Genomic DNA, 22,619 nt, shown 5'->3' with positions numbered 1-22,619 from the left:
TCCGTAGTGTGAACCCAGCCTTACATTTCCGCCTGAAGAATGGTGGTGTTCTTTCTTCAGGCAGATTTCCGCCGCAGAATCCCATTGAATTCAATGGGACTCTCATTTGAAGGCGGATTTTTACCCAACGTGGAATGGAGGCAGATTGGAAGCGGATTGCAGAAAATAGGCTTTGGTGGCGGAAATTACTCTACCAAACTTTTGCAAGCAGACAGGACGAATTTCAGGAGTGTGATCCTAGCCTTAGGGTTTATTCACACGGCAGGATTTCCGCTTGCTTCTGTACTCCCATTCACACTTCTGAATTTCCGCTTGCGAAATTCTACTAGCAGAATTCCGTAAGCAGAAATTCAGAAGTGTGAATGGGAGTGCGGAATCTTATAGAAGTCTAGAGGCTTTAATTTGAGGCAGAATTCCGCCTCAAATGAAAGCCCAATAGAATTCTATAGGATTCCACACTTCTGAATCTCTGCACCGATCCAACACAAAATCCGACCAAGCCTGGAAGCAGGAGCGGAAATTCCACCCGTGTGAATAGACCCTTAGGGTCTGTTTACATGGCAGAATTTAAACTGGCGGAATTCCATCTCAAATTAAAGCCCATAGACTTCAATGGGATTTCGCACTCCCATTTACACTTCTGAATTTCTGCTTGCGGAATTCCGCAGGCGGACATTTAGAAGTGTGAATGGGTGTGCTGAATCCCATAGAAGTCTATGGGCTTTAATTTGAATAGGCACTTAGACTAGGTTCAGACTACGGAATCTCCGAGCAGAAAATTTCCGCCCGGAGATTCCGAGTGCGGCCAGTGCTGACTGAATCAGTCGGCGCTAGGACCGCACGGAAACTGCAGTCTCCGATAGACTGCAATGTGTTCCGTGCGGATTTCCGCCTGAAGAAAGAGCAACGCCATTCTTCAGGCGGAAATTTCCAAGCGGATTTTCCGTTCACGAATTCCGCTTCACAAATTCCGAAGTGTGAATTTGTGAACAGAAACCCATTCACTATACTATACATTTTAGCAAGTGAAACTTCTGCCTGCAATTTCAAAGCGGAATTGCAGGCGGAAATTCCGTAGTCTGAACCTAACCTTAGGCTATGTTTTTTTCGGGCGTTTTTTGGAATACTGCCACTGCAGATTTTGAGCCAAGACCAGAAGTGTTTTCAAAAGGACTAGGAAATATAAAAGTAGGACCAAGGGTATGTTCAGACTACGGATTTGTAGCTGAATCTCCGCTCGCGGAATTCAGCGACCAGACATTCAGTCTGGCAGCCAGTGGCGGCAGTAGGACCGTGCGGCACTGCGCCGTCACCATTGATGGCTATGCAGTGCTCGCGGACTTCAGCGCAAAGAATGAACATGTTCTTTCTTTGCGCAGAACAATTGGCGGAATTGTCCGCCGCTGAAATTCCACAGTGTGACCGGGTCTCGGGGAAGACCCATTCACACAGATGCGAACGTTCACTGTGCGGAATTTCACTCGTGGAATTCCGTAGTGTGAAAATACCCTTATACTTCTCCTGTCTACTTGTTCCACTTCTGACTTTGGCTTTAATACTGCAGTGGCAGTTTTTCCAAAAATGCCAGAAAAAAACCTGAGTGGAAACCTAACCTTAGGCTAGGTTCACACTGTGGAATTTCTGGGCAGAATTTCTGCCGGAGATCACTAGGACCACACGGACAACATTGCCGTCCCCATAGATGGCAATGCATTTCTGAGCATATCTCCCAAAAAGATCCACCCAGAAATGCATAGCCGTCTATGGGGGGCAGCAATGCAGTCTGCTCGGTCCTAGCGCCGCCGGCTCGATCTCCGGCAGAAATTCTGCAGCGTGAACCCAGCCTAAAGCTAAGTTTCCACTTTTGTTTTTTTTCTGGCAGTTTTTGGAGATCTGCCACTGCAGTTTTTGAGCCAAAGTCAGAAGTGGATCCATAAGGGAGGAGAAGTGTAAGTCCTTCTTTTATATGTCCTATTCCTTTTGAATACACTTCTGGCTTTGGCTTTAATACTGCATTGGCAGTTTTCCAAAAACTGCCAGAAAAAAACCAAGTGGAAACTTAGCCTAAACTGGATGTGACTTGGGATAAAATAGATAAAGTAGTTACAAGGCTGCTCAACCTTTTACAAAATTATTCCGAAATGGGTGAACTGAAAAAGATCTGGGCCAATAGACATTAGAGATTATGGCATCCTTACTAACCACTAGAGCAGTGGTCTTCAACCTGCGGACCTCCAGATGTTGCAAAACTACAACTCCCAGCATGCCCGGACAGCCAACGGCTGTCCGGGCATGCTGGGAGTTGTAGTTTTGCAACATCTGGAGGTCCACAGGATGGAGACCACCGCACTAGAGCTATGATATATTTGGTTTGGACCTTGCACGTGAAGAACACTTATCTCTCAAATGATGAACAGGTCATGGGCCCAAACTGACCACGGGATCTCAGGCACATGTGACATCTTAGTAAAAGCTAAGAATTAAAGGGGTTATCCAGGAAAAAACTATTTTTTTCTTTTATATATATATCAACTGGCTCCAGAAAGTTAAGCAGATTTGTAAATTACTTCTATTAAAAAATCTTAATCCTTTCAGTACTTATGAGCTTCTGAAGTTAAGGTTGTTCTTTTCTGTCTAAGTGCTCTCTGATGACACTTGTCTCGGGAACCGCCCAGTTTAGAAGCAAATCCCCATAGCAAACCTCTTTCAAACTGGGCGGTTCCCGAGACAGGTGTCATCAGAGAGCACTTAGACAGAAAAGAACAACCTTAACTTCAGAAGCTCATAAGTGCTGAAAGGATTAAGATTTTTTAATAGAAGTCATTTACAAATCTGTTTAACTTTCTGGAGCCAGTTGATATATATATATATATATATATATATATATATAAAAAAAAGTTTTTTTGCTGGAATACCCCTTTAAAGGGACAATACAAGCTTCACTGCTCACCTAGACTTCTTAGCATGGCCTCCTGCTGCACCACAGAGTTGATAACCTGCTGGTTCTTAGCCATGGTATTTGTCATCTAACAAAATAAGAAAGAACAGGTCAGTACATGATATTTCTTAAAGGGGTATTCCAGGATTTTTTTTATTTGACTATGCTACAGTGGCTGTAAAGTTAGTGTAGTTCATAATATAGTGTCTGTACCTGTGTGTGACGGTTTTCTCACAATTCTTCTGTGATTTTCACCCCAATATTTATTTTTAACAGCATACAAAATGACTGTTGTCTCAGATTTTTCCCAGGTTGCAATGTGGCCAAGACCTGACCTCACTAATCAGCTGATGAGAGGGAGCCTGTCTGCTTCAATGGGTGGACTGATCGCTTGGTGGGAGAGGGATCAATCTGCAACTAATGCAACAGCTGTAGGCACCCTGATTGAAAACCACAGGTCTTTTGAATGGATGCAGCTCATTTATGTTTCAATGGGGGGGGGGGGGCTGATGTGTGTGGGGGGGAGGAAAATGGAATTATGGGATTTGTAGTCAAAAAAAGAAAACTCAAACAGGAAATACCAGTTCACAAACAGCTAGCCACAGTATTATGGTAATCTCACAACAACATAGCCATTTAGCCCCAAGACAAGCGCAGATCCTTCCTAAGCATGTCCATTACTGTCTGCCAGGTACGTACTAAAATCACCTTATGGTGGAGAACCCCTTTAATCTCTATCTAGATATAGAAACAGACACAGGCCGTTTACAGCCCACAATATGTGCCAAAAACAGGCCATTTTAAGATTAAAAACAAGTAAAAAAAAAACTATAAGTAAACATTGCCTGGATAAGTTGGCATCTGGCATGAGGAGCCACCCCCTAGAGCAGTGGTCTCCAACCTGCGGACCTCCAGATGTTGCAAAACTACAACTCCCAGCATGCCCGGATGCTGGGTGTTGTAGTTTTGCAACATCTGGAGGTCCGCAGGTTGGAGACCACTGCCCTAGAGCTAAGCCCACCTGATCTTAGAGTAGTGTGGAGATGTTGTGCAGCACAGAAGTGGCTGGCACCGGATATGCTCCACATGTATCAATTTTGAAAGTATAGCACCAGATTTCTAAAAGCTGTCCCACTAACTGGTCGTAACCTGCCATCTTGGTCATTTATTGTGATCTTAGCTAGAGATGAGCGAACTTACAGTAAATTCGATTCGTCACGAACTTCTCGGCTCGGCGGTTGCTGACTTTTCCTGCATAAATGAGTTCAGCCTTCAGGTGCTCCGGTAGGCTGGAAAAGGTGGATACAGTCCTAGGAAAGAGTCTCCTAGGACTGTATCCACCTTTTCCAGCCCACCGGAGCACCTGAAAGCTGAACTAATTTATGCAGGAAAAGTCATCAACTGCCGAGCTGAGAAGTTAGTGACGAATCGAATTTACTGTAAGTTCGCTCATCTCTAATCTTAGCATTCAGCTTCACAAATAAGCTTACTTTTTATGAGGTGGAAACTTGTGAGTGGCATTCAGTATTTGGCTCTTCAATGAAGATAATACATCAGTTACTGCTTATTGGACAACTATCACAACATTGTTTATTACTTTTAACCAAATAAAGGGGAAAAAGGGGCCTAATAAACATTAGTTAAGGGGTACTCCCCTGGAAAACATTTCTTTTAAATCAACTGGTGCCAGAAAGTTAAACAGATTTGTAAATTCCTTCTATTTAAAAATTGTAATCCTTCCAGTACTTATCAGCTGCTGTATGCTCCAGAGGAAGTTCTTTTCTTTTTGAATTTCCGTTCTATCTGACCACAGTGCTCTCCGGTGACACCTCTGTCCATTTTAGGAACTGTTCAGAGCCGGATAGGTTTGCCATGAGGATTTGTTCATACACTGGACAGTTCCTGACATGGACAGAGGTGTCAGCAGAGCGCACTGTGGTCAGACAGAAAGGAGCATACAGCAGCTGATAAGTACTGGAAGGATTAAGATTTTGAAATAGAAGTAATTTACAAATCTGTTTAACTTTCTGGCACCAGTTGATTAAAAACATGTTTTCCAGGGGAGTACTTCTTTAACTAATGTTTATTAAGCCCCTTTTCCTCTTTATTTGGGTAAAAGTAATAAACTATTTTTGATTTGTTGAGATTTTGGCACTGCCTATGCTCTGTCCAGTACTCCCTACACACTATCGCCTCCAGGTCGTGTATGGGAAGATGGTCAGTGGTTCTCCACTCTGAAAAAAATGTATTGCCGAAATGGAAGGAAGGGAAGAAAGGGGCAAAATAGGTCAATAACAAAATAAAAGTCTAAAGGGGTATTCCGGGCAAAAACATTTTATCTCCTATCCAAAGGATAGGGGATAAGATGTCTGATCGCGGGGGGCCCGCTGCTGGAACCCCCCGCGATCTCCCAGGGTTTCCGGGACTGGGGACCTGACATCACGCCACGCCCCCTCCATTCATGTCTATGGGAGGGGGCGTGACATCCGTCACGCCCCCTCCCATAGACATGAATGGAGGGGGCGTGGCGTGATGTCGCGTCCCCAGTCCCGGAGGTTTCCGAAACTAGAGACGCAGTCCTCGCATAGAATGCGGGTGCTGCAGGGAGATCGCGGGGGGTCTCAGCGGCGAGCCCCCCCGCGATCAGACATCTTATCCCCTATCCTTTGCATAGGGGATAAAATGTTTTTGCCCGGAATACCCCTTTAAGAAGATATTTGGAGGATCACAGCTCTTACTGCTTCTCAGCTGTTAGTAAAACTATTCTCCAACCAGACGGGAAGTGGAAAGAGTGAAGTCAGCAAAGAATGAGCAGCCTCAGTATTCCCCAAAAGAAACCCCTTATGCAAAAACAGAAAGGCGCAACATGGTTCTGCTCCCCCCCCCCGCACAGAACAGGGAAAGTACCTGTCAGTTTAATATCGATATATATACAAAGTGGTCAAATAATCTTCCATTTCTAACTTTCCACTTACATTAACAGCTTCCGTCTTTAAGCCGTTGTCACTGAAATGAAAGTGCATCAGCCGAAACCCCCTGTAATAGATGAGTACTTCTTCAGGGTCAAACTTCAGGCTCAGCGAGGGGGTGACAACCTTCACTTTACTCTGGTGGGCCACTACAGAGATCAATGCAAAGATGGAAGAAATAAGTTCCTGGATAAGGTTTTTGTCGAGACATCACTTGGACCCCAATGTAAAATCTGCCCATAGATCACGTATAATGCGGGGGTCTGTCTGTGTGGACGTGATTGTGACTAGAGATGAGCGAATTTACAGTAAATTCGATTCGTCGCAAACTTCTCGGCTCGGCAGTTGATGACTTATCCTGCATAAATTAGTTCAGCTTTCCGGTGCTCCCGTGGGCTGGAAAAGGTGGATACAGTCCTAAGAGACTCTTTCCTAGGAATGTATCCACCTTTTCCAGCCAACCGGAGCACCTGAAAGCTGAACTAATTTACGCAGGAAAAGTCATCAACTGCCGAGCCGAGAAGTTCGTGACGAATCAAATTTACTGTAAGTTCGCTCATCTCTATTCGGGATCATTATATTTCCCCAAGGTACCGGTTGTACATGGCCACCAGGTTCCAGGAAGCACATACATCATCCAGAAGAAGCTGTGTGAGTTATGGGGAAGCCAGGATATAGTGAAATCCCTGGCAAGATTTAGCTAGTTAGGGACTTTTGTTAAAGGGGTACTCCGATGGAAAACTTTATTTTTTTATTTTTTTTAAATCAACTGCCGCCAGAAACTTAAACAGATTTGTAAATTACTTCTATTAAAAAATCATAATCCTTCCAGTACTTATTAGCTGCTGAATACTACAGAGGAAATTCTTTTACTTTTTGGAACACAGAGCTCTCTGTTGAATCATGACCGCAGTGCTCTCTACTGACATCTCTGTCCATTTTTAAGAAATGTCCAGAGTAGGAGAAAATCCCCATAGCAAACATATATGCTGCTCTGGACCGTTCCTAAAATGGACAGAGATGTCAGCAGAGAGCACTGTGGTCATGATGTCAGCAGAGAGCTCTGTGTTCCAAAAAGAAAATAATTTACTCTAGTATTCAACAGCTAATAAGTACTGGAAGGATTAAAAATTTTTAATAGAAGTAATTTACAAATCTGTTTATCTTTCTGGAACCAGTTGATTTAAAAAAAAAAAAAAAAAAAAAAAAAGGTTTCAACCGAAGTACCCCTTTAAGTCCTTTTTTGGGGCGTGGATTTTTATGAGATGAAAGACATGTTGGTAGTAGGGCCATTCATCCTACTTCCTGGGCCACTCAAAGTTTTTAGATGAGCCCAGAGCAGCACAAGTGCTGAAGATAGCTCATCACTGGGCTTTAAAGGAGTACTCCCCTGGAAAACATTTGTTTTTAAATCAACTGGTGCCAGAAAGTTAAACAGATTTGTAAATGACTTCTATTTAAAAATCTCAATCCTTCCAGTACTTATCAGCTGCTGTATGCTACAGACAAAGTTATTTTCTTTTTGAATTTCCTGTCTGACCACAGTGCTCTCTGCTGACACCTCTGTCCATTTTAGGAACATTCCAGAGAGGAGAGGTTTGCTATGGGGATCTGCTCCTACTCTGGACAGAGGTGTCAGCAGAGAGCACTGTGGTCAGACAAAAAAGGAAATTCAAAAAGAACTTCCTGTGGAGCATACAGCAGCTGATAAGTACTGGAAGGGTTAAGATTTTTGAATAGAAGTCATTTACAAGTCTATTTAACTTTCTGGCACCAGTTGATTTAAAAAGAAATGTTTTCCAGTGGAGTACCCCTTTAATAGTGGCTGAGAGTTGGACCGCCTTGAAAGACATATCAGCATGAGTATGCACATTACTCTTATTATTAAAGGGGTACTCCGGTGAAAACCATTTCTTTTTTTTAAATCAAATGGTGCCCGAACGTTAAACAGATTTGTAAATTACTTCTATTAAAAAAAATCTTAATCCTTCCAGTACTTATCAGATGCTGTATGCTCCACAGGAAGTCGCTTGCTTTTTTAACTGTCTTTTCTGTCTGACCGCAGTGCTCTCTGTCTCAAACTGTCAAGAGCAGGAGCAGATCCCCATAGCAAACCTCTCCTGCTCTGGACAGTTCCTGATATGGACAGAGGGGTCAGCAGAGAGCACTGTGGTCAGACTGAAAAGAAAAGAACTTCCTGTGGAGCATACAGCAGCTGATAAGAACTGGAAGGATTAAGATTTTTCAATAGAAGTCATTTGCAAATCTGTTTAATGTTTTCCCCCGGAGTGCCCCTTTAATGGAAGGGCAGAATACTTTAGTTTTTTGCCTTGAGAGGCAGGGACTTTCTTGACCTGAAGTCCTGGGTAGAGATGAGCGAACTTACAGTAAATTCGATTCGTCACGAACTTCTCAGCTCGGCAGTTGATGACTTATCCTGAATAAATTAGTTCAGCTTTCAGGTGCTCCGGTGGGCTGGAAAAGGTGGATACAGTCCTAGGAAAGAGTCTCCTAGGACTGTATCCACCTTTTCCAGCCCACGGGAGCACCTGAAAGCTGAACTAATTTATTCAGGAAAAGTCATCAACTGCCGAGCCGAGAAGTTCATGACGAATTGAATTTACAGTAAGTTCGCTCATCTCTAGTCCTGAGGTTTGCCAGCTTCTCCTGGGACCATCAGAAGTTGTGTGATGTAAGATTTTTAAACTTTGTTTTGTTGAGTGGCCGGTAGTTCAACTCCCATAATGTGTAAAAGGTATAATTATCCCTTTACCCCAAACTCTTCTTAACCCTTTACTGTCCATGCTAGATGCCATAAAATATTAAAATTAAAGCTGTGCTGAATGTTTGGAAATTGTTGCCTCTCAAGGCTCCGATCTATGAAATTCACACCCACCCACACACACAGTACAGTGGTCCCTCAAGTTACAATATTAATCGGTTCCGGGACGACCATTGTATGTTGAAACCATTGTATGTTGAGACCAGAACTCTATGGAAACCTGGTAATTGGTTCTGAAGCCCCAAAATGTCATCCAAAAATAGGAAAAAGTGAGGATTAACGAAAAATAAGTAGATAACTAATATAGATAAAGCAAATCCTTACATATAAAAGTAAGAAAGATCTGCTGGGAGCTGTAATCACTGTCTATGTCAGTGTTTCCCAAACAGGGAGCCTCCAGCTGTTGCAAAACTACAACTCCCAGCATGCCCGGACAGCCAAAGGCTGTCAGGGCATGCTGGGAGTTGTAGTTTTGCAACAGCTGGGGGCACCCTGCTTGGGAAACACTGGTCTATGTAGAGGACAGGAGCTTCTTCTGGGTCCTGTACAGTAGACACAATGGGGGAAATTTATCAAAACCTGTGCAAAGGAAAAGTTGCCCAGTTGCCCATAGCAACCAATCAGATCACTGCTTTCATTTTGCAGAGGCCTTGTTAAAAATGAAAGAAGTGATCTGATTGGTTGCTATGGGCAACTGGTAAACTTTTCCTCTGGACAGGTTTTGATAAATCTCCCCCAATGTCCTAAAAAAGTAACATGGAGTCGCCCTCACCTGGTGTCCAAAGGAGCAGGTAACCCTGGTACAGGTAAAGTGTACAGAACATGTAATACCTCCCTGTACTTTAGGGGGCGCTACCAGACATCAGTCAGTGCATACGCTTCAGGAATACAGGTGTTTTCCCAGTTAATTGCCCATTCTGATTGGTCAGTTCTTCCGGCCATTGACACATTTCACAGATCTGGACTGTGTAACGTATATTGAGTCTGGTTTCAAGTTACAATGGTCCAGAAAAGATCATTGTATGTTGAAACTATTGTATGTTGAGGCGATTGTAAATTGAGGGATCACTGTATTCCTCTGTATGCCTGCATCTAAAGATGAGCGAACTTACAGTAAATTCGATTCATCACGAACTTCTCGGCTCGGCAGTTGATGACTTTTCCTGCGTAAATTAGTTCAGCTTTCCGGTGCTCCGGTGGGCTGGAAAAGGTGGATACATTCCTAGGAAAGAGTCTCTTAGGACTGTATCCACCTTTTCCAGCCCACGGGAGCACATGAAAGCTGAACTATTTTATGCAGGAAAAGTCATCAACTGCCGAGCTGAGAAGTTCGTGACGAATCGAATTTACTGCAAATTCGCTCATCTCTACCTGCATCCAATAGCCTGTTATTTGTCTGTCCAGCCCTGCACGTGTATAATCTGAACAATACACTCGGCCGGGAGCAATGTGACAACACTTACCTGCCAAGATCCTGTCAGCGCAGGGTAGAGCAATGTCATTGTCACTGTCAAATATCACCTCCTCGGAGGAATCCTGTCACACAACAAATGCATTGTATTAACTCTTTCAGATTATCCATACGGTAACATCACAACACAATGAAACATTTGGAGTTTTCTTTAAAGAGGTACTCCGCCCCTAGACATCTTTGGATAGGGGATAAAATGTCTGATCGCGGGGATCCCGCAGCTGGGACTCCCCGCGATCTCCGTGCAGCACCCGGCCTTCGTTTAGAACACTGGGTACGGGCACATCACAACCACGCCCCTCGTGATGTCATGCCACGCCCCCACAATGCAAGTCTATGGGATAGACGCTCCCCTCCCATAGACTTGCATTGAGGGGAAGTGGCGTGACATCACGTCCCCCATCCCCCCGCTGCAAGCGTTCGAAACAAAATGTTCCGAACGCTGGAGCAGCGGAGTACCCCTTTAAAGGGGTTCAGTGGGGCTGTAAAAATGATGTTAAAGGGGGTTATCCAGGAAAAAACTTTTTTTTTTAAATATCAACTGGCTCCAGAAAGTTAAACAGATTTGTAAATGACTTCTATTAAAAAAAATCTTAATCCTTCCAGTACTTGTGAGCTGCTGAAGTTGAGTTGTTCTATTTGAGTTGTGCTCTCTGATGACACGTGTCTCGGGAACCGCCCAGTTTAGAAGCAAATCCCCATAGCAAACCTCTTCTACTCTGTGCAGTTCCCGAGACAAGCAGAGATGTCAGCAGAGAGCACTGTTGCCAGACAGAAAACAACAACTCAACTTCAGCAGCTGATAATTATTGAAAGTATTAAGATTTTTTAATAGAAGTCATTTACAAATCTGTTTAACTTTCTGGAGCCAGTTGGGGGATTGTGATCCATTGTATCCATTAAAAGGAATTATCCCATACAAATATTAATATTTACATTGCTAGATCACAGGCAACATAACTATTTTAATGGAAATAATCGAAATCAAATATTCAGCGTGCTAGTTATGGCGCCAACCTCCAACCCATGATTTTTTTTATTTTCTATTAGAACGTCCATCTAATGTGTCTAGTGACGGTAAGGAAAAGCTTCTAATGTCCCGATTCTTAATATATAAGTGTGCAAGAGAATCCAACTGGTGGAACAGAGCTACTGAGCATGTGTGACCCCCAGGACTGGACACAGGAGGTGGATGTTCTGAGAGAAAATCAGAAGAACACAAGGGGGCGCCATAACAAGCATTAAACAGCAATATCTACACATACAGTGGTCCCTCAAGTTACAATATTAATTGGTTCCAGGACGACCATTGTATGTTCAAACCATTGTATGTTGAGACCAGAACTCTATGGAAACCTGGTAATTGGTTCTGAAGCCTCCAAGATGTCGTCTAAAAATAGGAAAAAGTGAGGATTAAAGAAAAATAAGTAGATAACTAATATAGATAAAGCAAATCCTTACATATAAAAGTAAGAAAGATCTGCTGGGAGCTGTAATCACTGTCTATGTCAGTGTTTCCCAACCAAGGTGCTTCCAGCTGTTGCAAAACTACAACTCCCAGCATGCCCGGACAGCCTACGGCTGTCCGGGCATGCTGGGAGTTGTAGTTTTGCAACAACTGGAGGCACCCTGGTTGGGAAACAATGGTTTATGTAGAGAACAGGAGCTTCTTCAGGGCCCTATACAGAACACACAATGTCCAAAATGGAGCCGCCCTTACTTGGTGTCCAAAAGAGCAGCTAACCCTGGCACAGGTAAGGAGTAGTACAGAACATGTAGTTCCTCTCTGTACTGTAGGGGGAGCTACCAGACACCAGTCAGTGCATGCACTTCAGTAATACAGGGGTTTTACCAGTAAAATGCCCCATTCTGATTGGTCGGTTCTTTCAGCCATTGACAGGTTTCACAGATCTGGACTGTCTGTACATTGTATGTTGAGTCTAGTTTCAAGTTACGATGGTCCAGAAAAAAACATTGTATGTTGAAACCATTGTATGCTGAGGCCATTGTAAGTTGAGGGATCACTGTACAAGCATGTTTATTACTGGGACTGGTTCAAAGCCTGTTATATAAGTGAAAATCGATCAACTGGAGTAGATCTCTAGAAGAGGGGATACACGGACCGCAATACTTATCTGAATCAATCTGTGCATCAATATTAGAGGATTAGGGCAGAAAGCTTTTGGCCAAATGACATTTCGGCTGACATCTTAGGCTGGGTTCACACCACGTTTTGTTAAATACTGTTCCCGTATAGGGCTAGGAGGAGGGGTGGGCGGGGCTTAATCGCGGTGCCCGCACTCAGCCGTATTCAGGAACCGTATTTAATGCATGTCTATGAGCCGACCAGATTGAACAGCAGCCTCCGGTTGGCTTCGTTTTCGGCCGTATGCCGTTTCCCGACCGCAGGCAAAAACGCGGTCGACCGCATTTTTGCCTACGGTCGGGAAACCGCATACGGCCGAAAACGAAGCGGTTCACTCCGGTCGGCTCATAGACATGCATTAAATACGGTTCCCGAATACGGCTGAGTGCGGGCGCTGCGATTAAGCCCCGCCTCCCTCCTCCCAGCCGTATACGGGAACCGTATTTAACAAAACGTGGTGTGAACCCAGCCTTACCTGTATTGTTTGCCAAAGGTGAGGAAAATTGCTTCTACCTTAAAGACGTATTCTCTTGTGTAAAAATGATGTCCTATTGTGCTAGGGCCGGCATGAAGTATCAGGAAGTATTACTTTACTGAGAGAGTAGTGGATGCATGGAATAGCCTTCCTGCAGAAGTGGTCGCTGCAAATACAGTGAAGGAGTTTAAAGGGGTACTCCGGCGGAAAACTTTTTCTTTTTTTTTTTTTTAAATCAACTGGTGCCAGAAAGTTAAACAGATTTGTAAATTACTTCTATTAAAAAATCTTAATCCTTCCTGTACTTATTAGCTGCTGAATACTACAGTGGAAATTATTTTCCGTTTGAAACCCAGAGCTGTCTGCTGACATCACAAGCACAGTGCTCTCTGCTGACATCTCTGTCCATTTTAGGAACTGCCAGCGTAAAAGGAAATCCCCATAGCAAACATATGCTGTTCTGGACAGTTCATAAAATGGACAGAGATGTCAGCAGAGAGCACTGTGCTCGTGATGTCAGCAGACAGCTCTGGGTTTCAAACGGAAAAGAATTTCCACTGTAGTATTCAGCAGCTAATAAGTACAGGAAGGATTAATATTTTTTAATAGAAGTCATTTACAAATCTGTTTAACTTTCTGGCACCAGTTAATTAAAGAAAAAAAGTTTTTCAACGGAGTACCCCTTTAAACATGCATGGGATAGGCATAAGGCTATCCTTCATATAAGATAGAGCTAGGCATAATGCTATCCTTTATATAAGATAGAGATAGGCATAAGGCTATCCTTCATATAAGATAGAGCTAGGGATAAGGCTGTCCTTTATATAAGATAGAGCTAGGGATAAGGCTATCCTTTATATAAGATAGAGCTAGGGATAAGGCTATCCTTCATATAAGATAGAGCTAGGGATAAGGCTATCCTTTATATAAGATAGAGATAGGTATAAGGCTATCCTTTATATAAGATAGAGCTAGGGATAAGGCTGTCCTTTATATAAGATAGAGATAGGAATAATGCTATCCTTTATATAAGATAGAGCTAGGCATAATGCTATCCTTTATATAACATAGAGCTAGGGATAAGGCTATCCTTCATATAAGATAGAGCTAGGGATAAGGCTATCCTTTATATAAGATAGAGATAGGTATAATGCTATCCTTTATATAAGATAGAGCTAGGGATAAGGCTGTCCTTTATATAAGATAGAGATAGGAATAATGCTATCCTTTATATAAGATAGAGCTAGGGATAAGGCTATCCTTCATATAAGATAGAGCTAGGGATAAGGCTATCCTTTATATAAGATACAGATAGGTATAAGGCTATCCTTCATATAAGATAGAGCTAGGGATAAGGCTATCCTTCATATAAGATAGAGCTAGGGATAAGGCTATCCTTTATATAAGATACAGATAGGTATAAGGCTATCCTTCATATAAGATAGGGATAGGCATAATGCTATCCTTCATATAAGATAGAGCTAGGGATAAGGCTATCCTTCATATAAGATAGAGATAGGTATAAGGCTATCCTTCATATAAGATAGGGCCAAGGACTATTCATAGGATTCAGATTATTGGGCAGACTAGATGGGCCAAATGCCAACACATTCTATGAAATAAACCATATAGTTACCTATCTCGCTGTCACGGAACTCTACTGAATAGTTCAGCCGCTACTCCGGAGATGGACTTGTCTCGGCAGTGACGCTCAGCCAATCACCGACTGTCCTGCCCCAGGGAGTGGTTAGCTATGTAGCGGCTGGAGTGTTGGTAGATGAGTATGATGAGTAGATGTTTTTTATTGTTTTCATGCGGCCCCAGCACAATAGAACATCATTTTAAGGACCCGTTTAGGGTGTTTTTGCCTTTCTCTGGAGGAAAATCTGCTGAACAAGATGAACATCAACCTACAAAATGGTATTCTGTATGGCCAAATGACAGGAGATGTCTCTCTAGTTATACCTGTGAAATCTTAGTGATTTACCATAATAGGTTACCTGAAGGGAGGTGAAACAGTCTGGTCTAAAAGCAATCCGGTAGCTGGTGCAATATAGGGATCCAGAAACATCATGGTAGCCATCTTTAAAATGTAAACGTTTTCTAACCCTCAAGGATTCTTCGTGTACGTGTTCTCCTGTGAGCAGAAAATACTGTGTATAACATAGAATTTAAATATAACTTGGGAAAGTCTTAAAGGGGTACTCCGCCCCTAGACATCTTATCCCCTATCCAAAGGATAGGGGATAAGATGTCAGATCGCCGCGGTGCCGCTGCTGGGGACCCCGGGGATTGCTGCTGCGGCACCGCGCTATCATTACAGCACAGAGCGAGTTCGCTCTGCACGTAATGACGGGCAGTACAGGGGCCGGAGCATCGTTACGTCATGGCTCCGCCCCTCGTGACATCACAGCCCGCCCCTCTCAATACAAGTCTATGGGAGGGGACGTGGCGCCGTCACGCCCCCTCCCATAGACTTGCATTAAGGGGACAGGCCGTGATGTCACGAGGGGCGGAGCCATGACGTCACGCTGCTCCGTCCCCCGTATCTCGCCCGTCATTACGCACAGAGCGAACTCGCTCTGTGCTGTAATGAGAGCGGGGTGCCGCAGCAGCGATCCCCGGGGTCCCCAGCAGCAGAACCGCGGCGATCTGACATCTTATCCCCTATCCTTCGGATAGGGGATAAGATGTCTAGGGGCAGAGCACCCCTTTAAAGACCTTCCCAAGTGAGATTTAAAGGGGTACTCTGTTGCCCGGCACCAGGAGCTTGCGACATCATAGCCCCACCCCCTCATGATGTCACGCCCCCTCAATGCTCGTGACTTCAATGTTCGTGACTTCATAGTCCGCGCCCCCCTCATGATGTCACATCCCTCCCCCTCAATGCAAGTCTATGAGAGGGGGCGTGACGGCTGTCACGCCCCCTCCCATAGACTTGCATTGAGGGGGCGGGGTGTGACATGATGAGGGGGCAGGGCTATGACGTAACGAGCTCCCAGCGCCGTCTCCAGCGTTCGGAACAGTTTGTTCCAAATGCTGAGCAGCGGAGTACCCCTTTAAAAAAGTCAATAACAATTAGAAGTGCTCCATACTACTCCTAAAATATCTTTCTGAAATAACTATGGAACGATTGTACACACTTCATAAGGCCGCTCCTTCCCCTGAAGACAATAAACAGTAGGCCTATATTTTCCATGGCTTGCAAACATTGGTCGCTATAACACCATCTAAATGTGTTTCACAAGATAAGTGGCGGCGTTACTGCACGCTTTCCTGTTGTGGTTTGCAGTCACCAGACTTTGTCGTGTGTTACAATATTAGCACAAGGTATTTCCTCAATAACCTTTGCACTTTTTTTTTGTACATCTTGGCAAAACATTAACCTTTCTAATATACTTCATAAAAAAAATGTATCTAAATGTACCTATTTATAGAAATCATGGCATATAAAAAAGACCACTAGGGGTCCCCATATCATCCAGAACATAATCCTGTCCAGATGCAGCTTCATCTTTGTCCCAGCTGAAACACAGGCAGGGACAAAGTCCAGGAGGTGAGGACGGGAAAACCAGACAGTTTTTGCTTTCCCATTTTTATGTCGTCGTTCTCCCCAATATCCTTCTGAGAACAACACCTGTACCTGTTTCTTTAAAAACACTTTTGACATGTACTAGAATACTGCAGCTGACCAAGACAATCCCATAGACTAAGGCTAGGTTCACACTGTGGAATTTCTGGGAAGAATTTCTGCCAGAGATTTAGCCGGCGGCACTAGGACCGCACGGACTGCATTGCCGTCCCTACAGATGTCAATGCATTTCTGAGCAGATCTCCCAAAAGATCCACTCAGAAATGCATTGCCTTCTATGGGGACGGCAATGCAGTCCATGTGGTCTTAGTGCCGCTGGATAAATCTCCGGCAGAAATTCTGCCAAGAGATTCTGTAGTGTGAACCCAGCCTTACATTGTAAGTTTGTCTCGCTTACCATTCTTTTCCCCAGCTAGTTCTAGCTATTGGTCACAGTCTGAACACTCAGACCCTGACCAATCAAAACATTTGACATGTCTCTACAAGATGTCAACATTTTTTTAAATGCATAAGTTGGAACTTCTTAAAATTCATCTTAAAGAAGCACTGTCATTATGAAAAACTTTTTATATTTTGTAGTACTACCGATAAGATACATTTTTTAAATACCCATTTATTTAAAGGGGTACTCCGGCGCTAAGACATCTTATCCCCTATCCAAAGGATAGGGGATAAGATGCCTGATGGCGGGGGTCCTGCCGCTGGGGACCCCCGTGATCTTGCACGCAGCACCCCGTTAGAATCAGTCCCCGGAGCGTGTTCGCTCTGTGTCTGATTACTGGCGATCACGGGGACGGAGCATTGTGATGTCACGGCTCCGCCCCCTCAATGCAAGCCTATGGGATAAGATGTCTTAGCGCTGGAGTACCCCCTTTAAAAAAAAAAATTTCAAACGAAAATAGCCGCCACTAAGGGTCATCTGTTTTTATGCAGACAGACTTCTCTGTATTTTGCAGCATACTGGATACCGGCCATAAAGTGTGTTGGTATCCATTGCACCACTACAGCCTTCAGCTGTTCCTAAACTACAACTCCCATGATGGGAATTGTAATTTTACAACAGCTGGGGGTACAATCTTTGTAAAACTCTGTTTTATAGCTGTGTATTCTCCAGCTGTGTGCCTCCAGCTCTTGTAAAACTACAGACAAAAGATGTGTGGGCATGTTGGGAGTGGTAGTTTTGCAACAGGTAAAGGGAACACTGCTCTAATACAGTGCTTTACAAACAGTGCAGCTCCAGCTGTTGCAATGCAAAACTACAACTCCCAGCATGCTTGAACAGCCAAAACTTTCTCTGACTCCTGAATGACAAAGAAGCTGATCAGACATTCAGGAGTCAGTGAAAGTTGAATGACACACATAGTGACTGCTATGTTGATTAGCATCCAACTTTACTAGGAACAGATAGAAAATGTGCAGTGATTTGCAGACTACCAGGCAGCTCCCAGACTCAGAGTATATGAGTCATCACAGTGAGGGAGAGAGATGGACACGCCCCCTCAGAAGGCTAGAAGACAAAGCAAGTGAGCTACATATAAATGCTATTTGTTAGCATAGTCTTAGACACATGAAAATGATATATACATGATCAGGATTAGGTGCCGAGTAACATATCACTTTTTTTTTTTTGCACTATGACAGGTACGCTTTAAAGGAAAGCGGTCACCCGTTCACCCGCACTATAATCCGATATACCGGGTTGTAGTGAGGGTGGACAGGAGACCGATGCGAGGTCTCAGACTGCTGTACCTACCTGCAGTCTGGAGCCCCGATCCTCCAAAAATCCCCCTCTTCCAGCGCTGACTTGCACTCTGGAGGCGGGCCCGCCAGCTAGATTTAAATATTCATAAGCGCCGGTCACTTGAGCGCTCAGTAGGCACGAGCGCTCACGTGACCAGTGTTTATGAATATTTCAATCCAGCCGGCGTGCCCGCCTCAAAGCACAAGTCAGCGCTGGAAGAGGGGGATTTTTGGAGGATCGGGGCTCTGGACTGCAGGTAGGTATAGCAGTTCGAGACCCCGCATCGGTCTCCTGTTCACCTGCACTATAACCCAGTGTATCAGGTTATTGTGTGGGTGAACGGGAGACCGTTTTTCTTTTAGGAAACACTCTTTAAAGGGGTACTCCAGTGGAAAACAAATGACAGACAGAAACTGTCCGGAACAGAAGCAAATCCCTAAAGCAAACCTCTCCTGCTCTGGACAGTTCCTAAAATGGACAGAGGTGTCAGCAGAGAGCACTGTGGTCAGACAGAAAGAACTACACAACTTCCTCCATAGTATACAGCAGCAGATAAGTACTGGAAGGGTTAATATTTTTAAATTAAAGAAGTAATGTACAAATCTGTATAGCTTTCTGACACCAGTTGATTTGAAAAAATAAAAATAAAAAAATAAACATTTCCACCGGAGTATCTCTTTAAGGGTTTGTTCACACGGCAGAATTTCCACTTGGAAATTCCAGTTCATCAGAGTCCCATTGATTTAATTAGGATTCTTCTTGACTGTGCACACAGCATCTGCCGCAGAAATACCTATTCCAGCGTCTGCAAAAAGAATAGACATGTCAATTCTTTCTGCGGATTCTGGTCGGAAATGCATTGCCGTCTATGAGATGGCGCATTTCCAAGCGGTCCTAGCGACCACCGTAACATTCAAATGTGTGGAACATCCACTCACAGTTTCCAGACGGACATTCGCACATTTTCAGCTGTGTGAACATGGCCTAAAGGTGCGTTCACACGTGCGTATTTACTGCTGCAGATCTGCTGCAGATTTGCTTCAGCAGATTTTGCTGCCCATTGAAGTCAATGGGCAGCAAAATCTGCAGCAGCAAATCTGCTGCAGAACTGCAGTAAAAATATGCACGTGTGAACGCACCCTAAGGGTGCATTCCCACGTGGCGTATTTTGCTGCGTATTTGGTGCTGCGTATTTTCCTACCCATTGACTTCAACATAGAAAATAAAATACGCAGCAGCAAATACGCAGCAAATACGCCGTGTGGGAATGTACCCTAAGGGTACGTTCCCACACGGCTTATTTACTGCTGCGTATTTTATTTTCCCTGTTGAAGTCAATGGGTAGGAAAATACGCAGCACCAAATACGCACCAAATACGCAGCAAATACGCAGCAAAATACGCCGTGTGGGAATGTACCCTAAAGGTACATTCAAGCAATCATAACTCAATTTTTGGGTTATTTGTATAATTTCTCCCCATTGCCATCTAACCTTGAGGGTCAGACACACGAAGGGGAAATTGTTAACAGATACCTGCTGCTGAAAATCCACTGTAATTTAGGCTACCATTCACTTCAATGGAGCTGCCAAAAGTCTGCCAGATTTTCGGATTGCTGGCGGACCTCCTTGAAGTGAATGAAAACGTAACTCGCAATGGATTTTCCGTGTGAACATACAGGGTTGGATGGCAATGGGGAGAGATTAGAATACAAATTATACAAATAACAACAAAAAAATTGATCAGGAGTTCATTTTTACAACCTATCATAAAAATAAGCATCATTTTTGCCATGTTCTTTCCTCAAAGTGTGAACACAGCCTAAAGTGGTACAGACCGTTTTGGGGGGTGATTCAGGCCCACAGACTCCACCAATACAATCTTCTGCCATATATCGTCAACATGCTTGCATCCAGGTCCATCAAGTTCGACCTATAACCCTAATGAGTCCCTACTGAGTTGATCTAGAGCAGCGGTTTTCAAACTGTGGCCCTCCAGATGTTGCAAAACTACAACTCCCAGCATGCCCGGACAGCCGTAGGCTGTCCGGGCATGCTGGGAGTTGTAGTTTTGCAACATCTGGAGGGCCACAGTTTGAAGACCACTGATCTAGAGGAAGGCAAAAAAACCCTCATACTAGAGGTAAAAATCTCTTCCCGACTCCAAATATGGCATCAGAATAAATCCCTGGATCAACGTTCTGTCCCTATAAATCTAGAATCCATAACCAGCAATGTTATTATTCTCCAAAAATGCATCCAGACCCCTTTTGAACTCTTTTACCGAGCTCAGCGCGACCACCTCCTCCGGGAGAGACCTGTCCCTTTTTTCAAGAGTTCAGCTTGCTGTCAGTGAACGTGTGTCAGCATCAGGCTGAAAACCTGCCCTAGTCATGTCCACCTAGTACAAATAGGCAGCTCGTGATTATGAGCTGCGACATGATCACAAGAGGTTTTTTTCTTTAGCCTATGAATGCAAACAGTGCATTTCCCACTTCCTGACAGCAAGCAGAGATCTTGAAAATGGCGAGGCACTGAATACAAAACTTATTTACATAAACTGTCATGAGCCCTTTAAGACACACATTTTCCTTATGAAACATCAGCACTGCAGACAGACAGCCCTGGCAGAAGACTAGAGAGCGAGGCTCCCTAGAGGGTCATCATGGCTGTAGTTAAAAAAAAGGAGAACTGCGACTATAAAGTATTACATTAAAGGGGTATTCCAGGAAAAAACTTTTTTTTATATATCAACTGGTTCCAGAAAGTTAAACAGATTTGTAAATTACTGCTATTAAAAAATCTTAATCCTTTCAGTACTTATGAGCTTCTGAAGTTAAGGTTGTTCTTTTCTGTCTAAGCAATCTCTGATGACACCTGTCTCGGGAACCGCCCAGTTTAGAAGCAAATCCCCATAGCAAACCTCTTCTAAACTGGGCGGTTCCCGAGACACGTGTCATCAGAGATTACTTAGACAGAAAAGAACAACCTTAACTTCAGAAGCTCATAAGTACTGAAAGGATTAAGATTTTTTAAAAGAAGTAATTTACAAATCTGGTTAACTTTCTGGAACCAGTTGATATATAAAAAAAAAAAAAAGTTTTTTTCCTGGATAACCCCTTTAAAAAAAGGAAGCTTTAGTGGATACACATTTGTAGTCTGAAGACAGAAGGAGGCAGACTGGGCAGGAAGTTTACATTTGAGGGCTGACTGGGTTGCCATAGTAATGGGCAGTCATGCTGCTTCCTCACCTGGCAGGCATTTCAGGCCGATGCTACGATGGTTTATTATTGGAGACTTTGAGCTTCTGACCTGCGGGATAAAAAAACAAGACATCTTAGTGGTCATCACCAAAGAGTTATTTTTAAAACATATTCAGATAAAAAAAATCTCTGTATATTGTTTTGGTTTTTAAAGGGACAGTTCTCCCATAGCAACCGACCAAGGCCCTATACACACTACATCTAATATTATTAAACGCTGCGTGAGACCCAAAAAGAGAAGGGTAAAGAAGGGTGGTTACAAGCCAACAATGCTTGAAATAAAGGGCTCAGAGAGCACCCAGTCACGTAGGTGCCTAAAGCTCATGGGGGAGAAGCATCTTCAGGTTGTAACTAAACCCATTGAAACAGTCAACAAAAAAGTTGTTGCACAGGTTGAAATGATCCTTAAGAAGGCCTTAAAGGGGTATTCCACTGGCCAGTATTCGGGACATTTAGTTCCGAGCGCTGTGGGGTCGGCCACGCCCCTCAATGCAAATCTATGGGAGGGGGCGTGGCAGATGCCACGCCCCCTCCCATAGACTTGCATTGAGGGGGTGAGGCGTGACGTCACATGGGCATGGCCGACCCCCGCTGCGTGAACACAGCGTTCGGAACTAAATGTTGACCTGTTCCCTGGTCATGGGGCCGGGGGCGTCTAGAGGTGCCAAAACTCACTGGGTGTAATAGCTCACTGAGTGGACGCACTGCACCACACACTCTTCAACTTTTGGCACTTACCTCTTTGATTCCCGGCCTTCTAGCTAGGATAAGGGGCATGTTTATAGATCCGGACAGATGTCCGGGCCGTAACTCACAGTGCACATTCACTTATTTGTTTATTTGGCTTTTTGATCACTGTGGTGTCGAGTGAGGGTAATGTGTAATTAACCATTTCGTGACTCCAGGGCATGGTTGACCTATACACCACCCGAGGTAGATCAGCTTCTCCTGTGCCAGGCACGGGGCAAATAATTACTCCGACGCAAGGTTACGGATAACTGGTTTGCTTTAATAAGGTTGGAAAGATACAATCCAAAGGTACAATCCATTACAGCTCAGATTAGCGTGAAGGAGTTGCAGGGTAAACTTTGGGAAGCTTATCCGCTTGCTGGGACTTATAATTGATTGTGCTGTATATGACTGACTTGACTTGTATGCAGCCTACGCTAGACTGGAGTTACTGGAACTTGATTAACTTGACTCACTTGCTGGACACGACTTGAAAAAAATCCCCCAGACTGTAG

General features: G+C 43.9%; 1 protein-coding gene across 3 annotated transcripts in view; it reads right to left on the bottom strand.

The window, feature by feature from the left end:
• Positions 1–22,619, bottom strand: part of MTMR11 (myotubularin related protein 11) — an 84,974-nt gene that overhangs the window by 44,569 nt on the left and 17,786 nt on the right. For 2 of the 3 annotated variants that reach the window (XM_056545266.1, XM_056545265.1), the window contains exons 2-6: positions 21,364–21,424; positions 14,782–14,918; positions 10,153–10,225; positions 5,914–6,056; positions 2,951–3,026 (exon numbers count right to left, since the gene is read on the bottom strand). In XM_056545266.1, the coding sequence (XP_056401241.1) occupies positions 2,951–3,026; positions 5,914–6,056; positions 10,153–10,225; positions 14,782–14,918; positions 21,364–21,424 (490 nt within the window). Of the gene's footprint in view, positions 1–2,950; positions 3,027–5,913; positions 6,057–10,152; positions 10,226–14,781; positions 14,919–21,363; positions 21,425–22,113; positions 22,168–22,619 lie in introns of those variants that run through there. The other variant, XM_056545267.1, reaches the window with a different exon arrangement.

This window comes from Hyla sarda, chromosome 11 (assembly GCF_029499605.1).
Source record: "Hyla sarda isolate aHylSar1 chromosome 11, aHylSar1.hap1, whole genome shotgun sequence".
NCBI classification, from domain to species: domain Eukaryota; kingdom Metazoa; phylum Chordata; class Amphibia; order Anura; family Hylidae; genus Hyla; species Hyla sarda.
The sequence above is the reverse complement of the archived record's forward strand: the minus strand, read 5'-3'. Positions and strand labels throughout refer to the sequence as shown.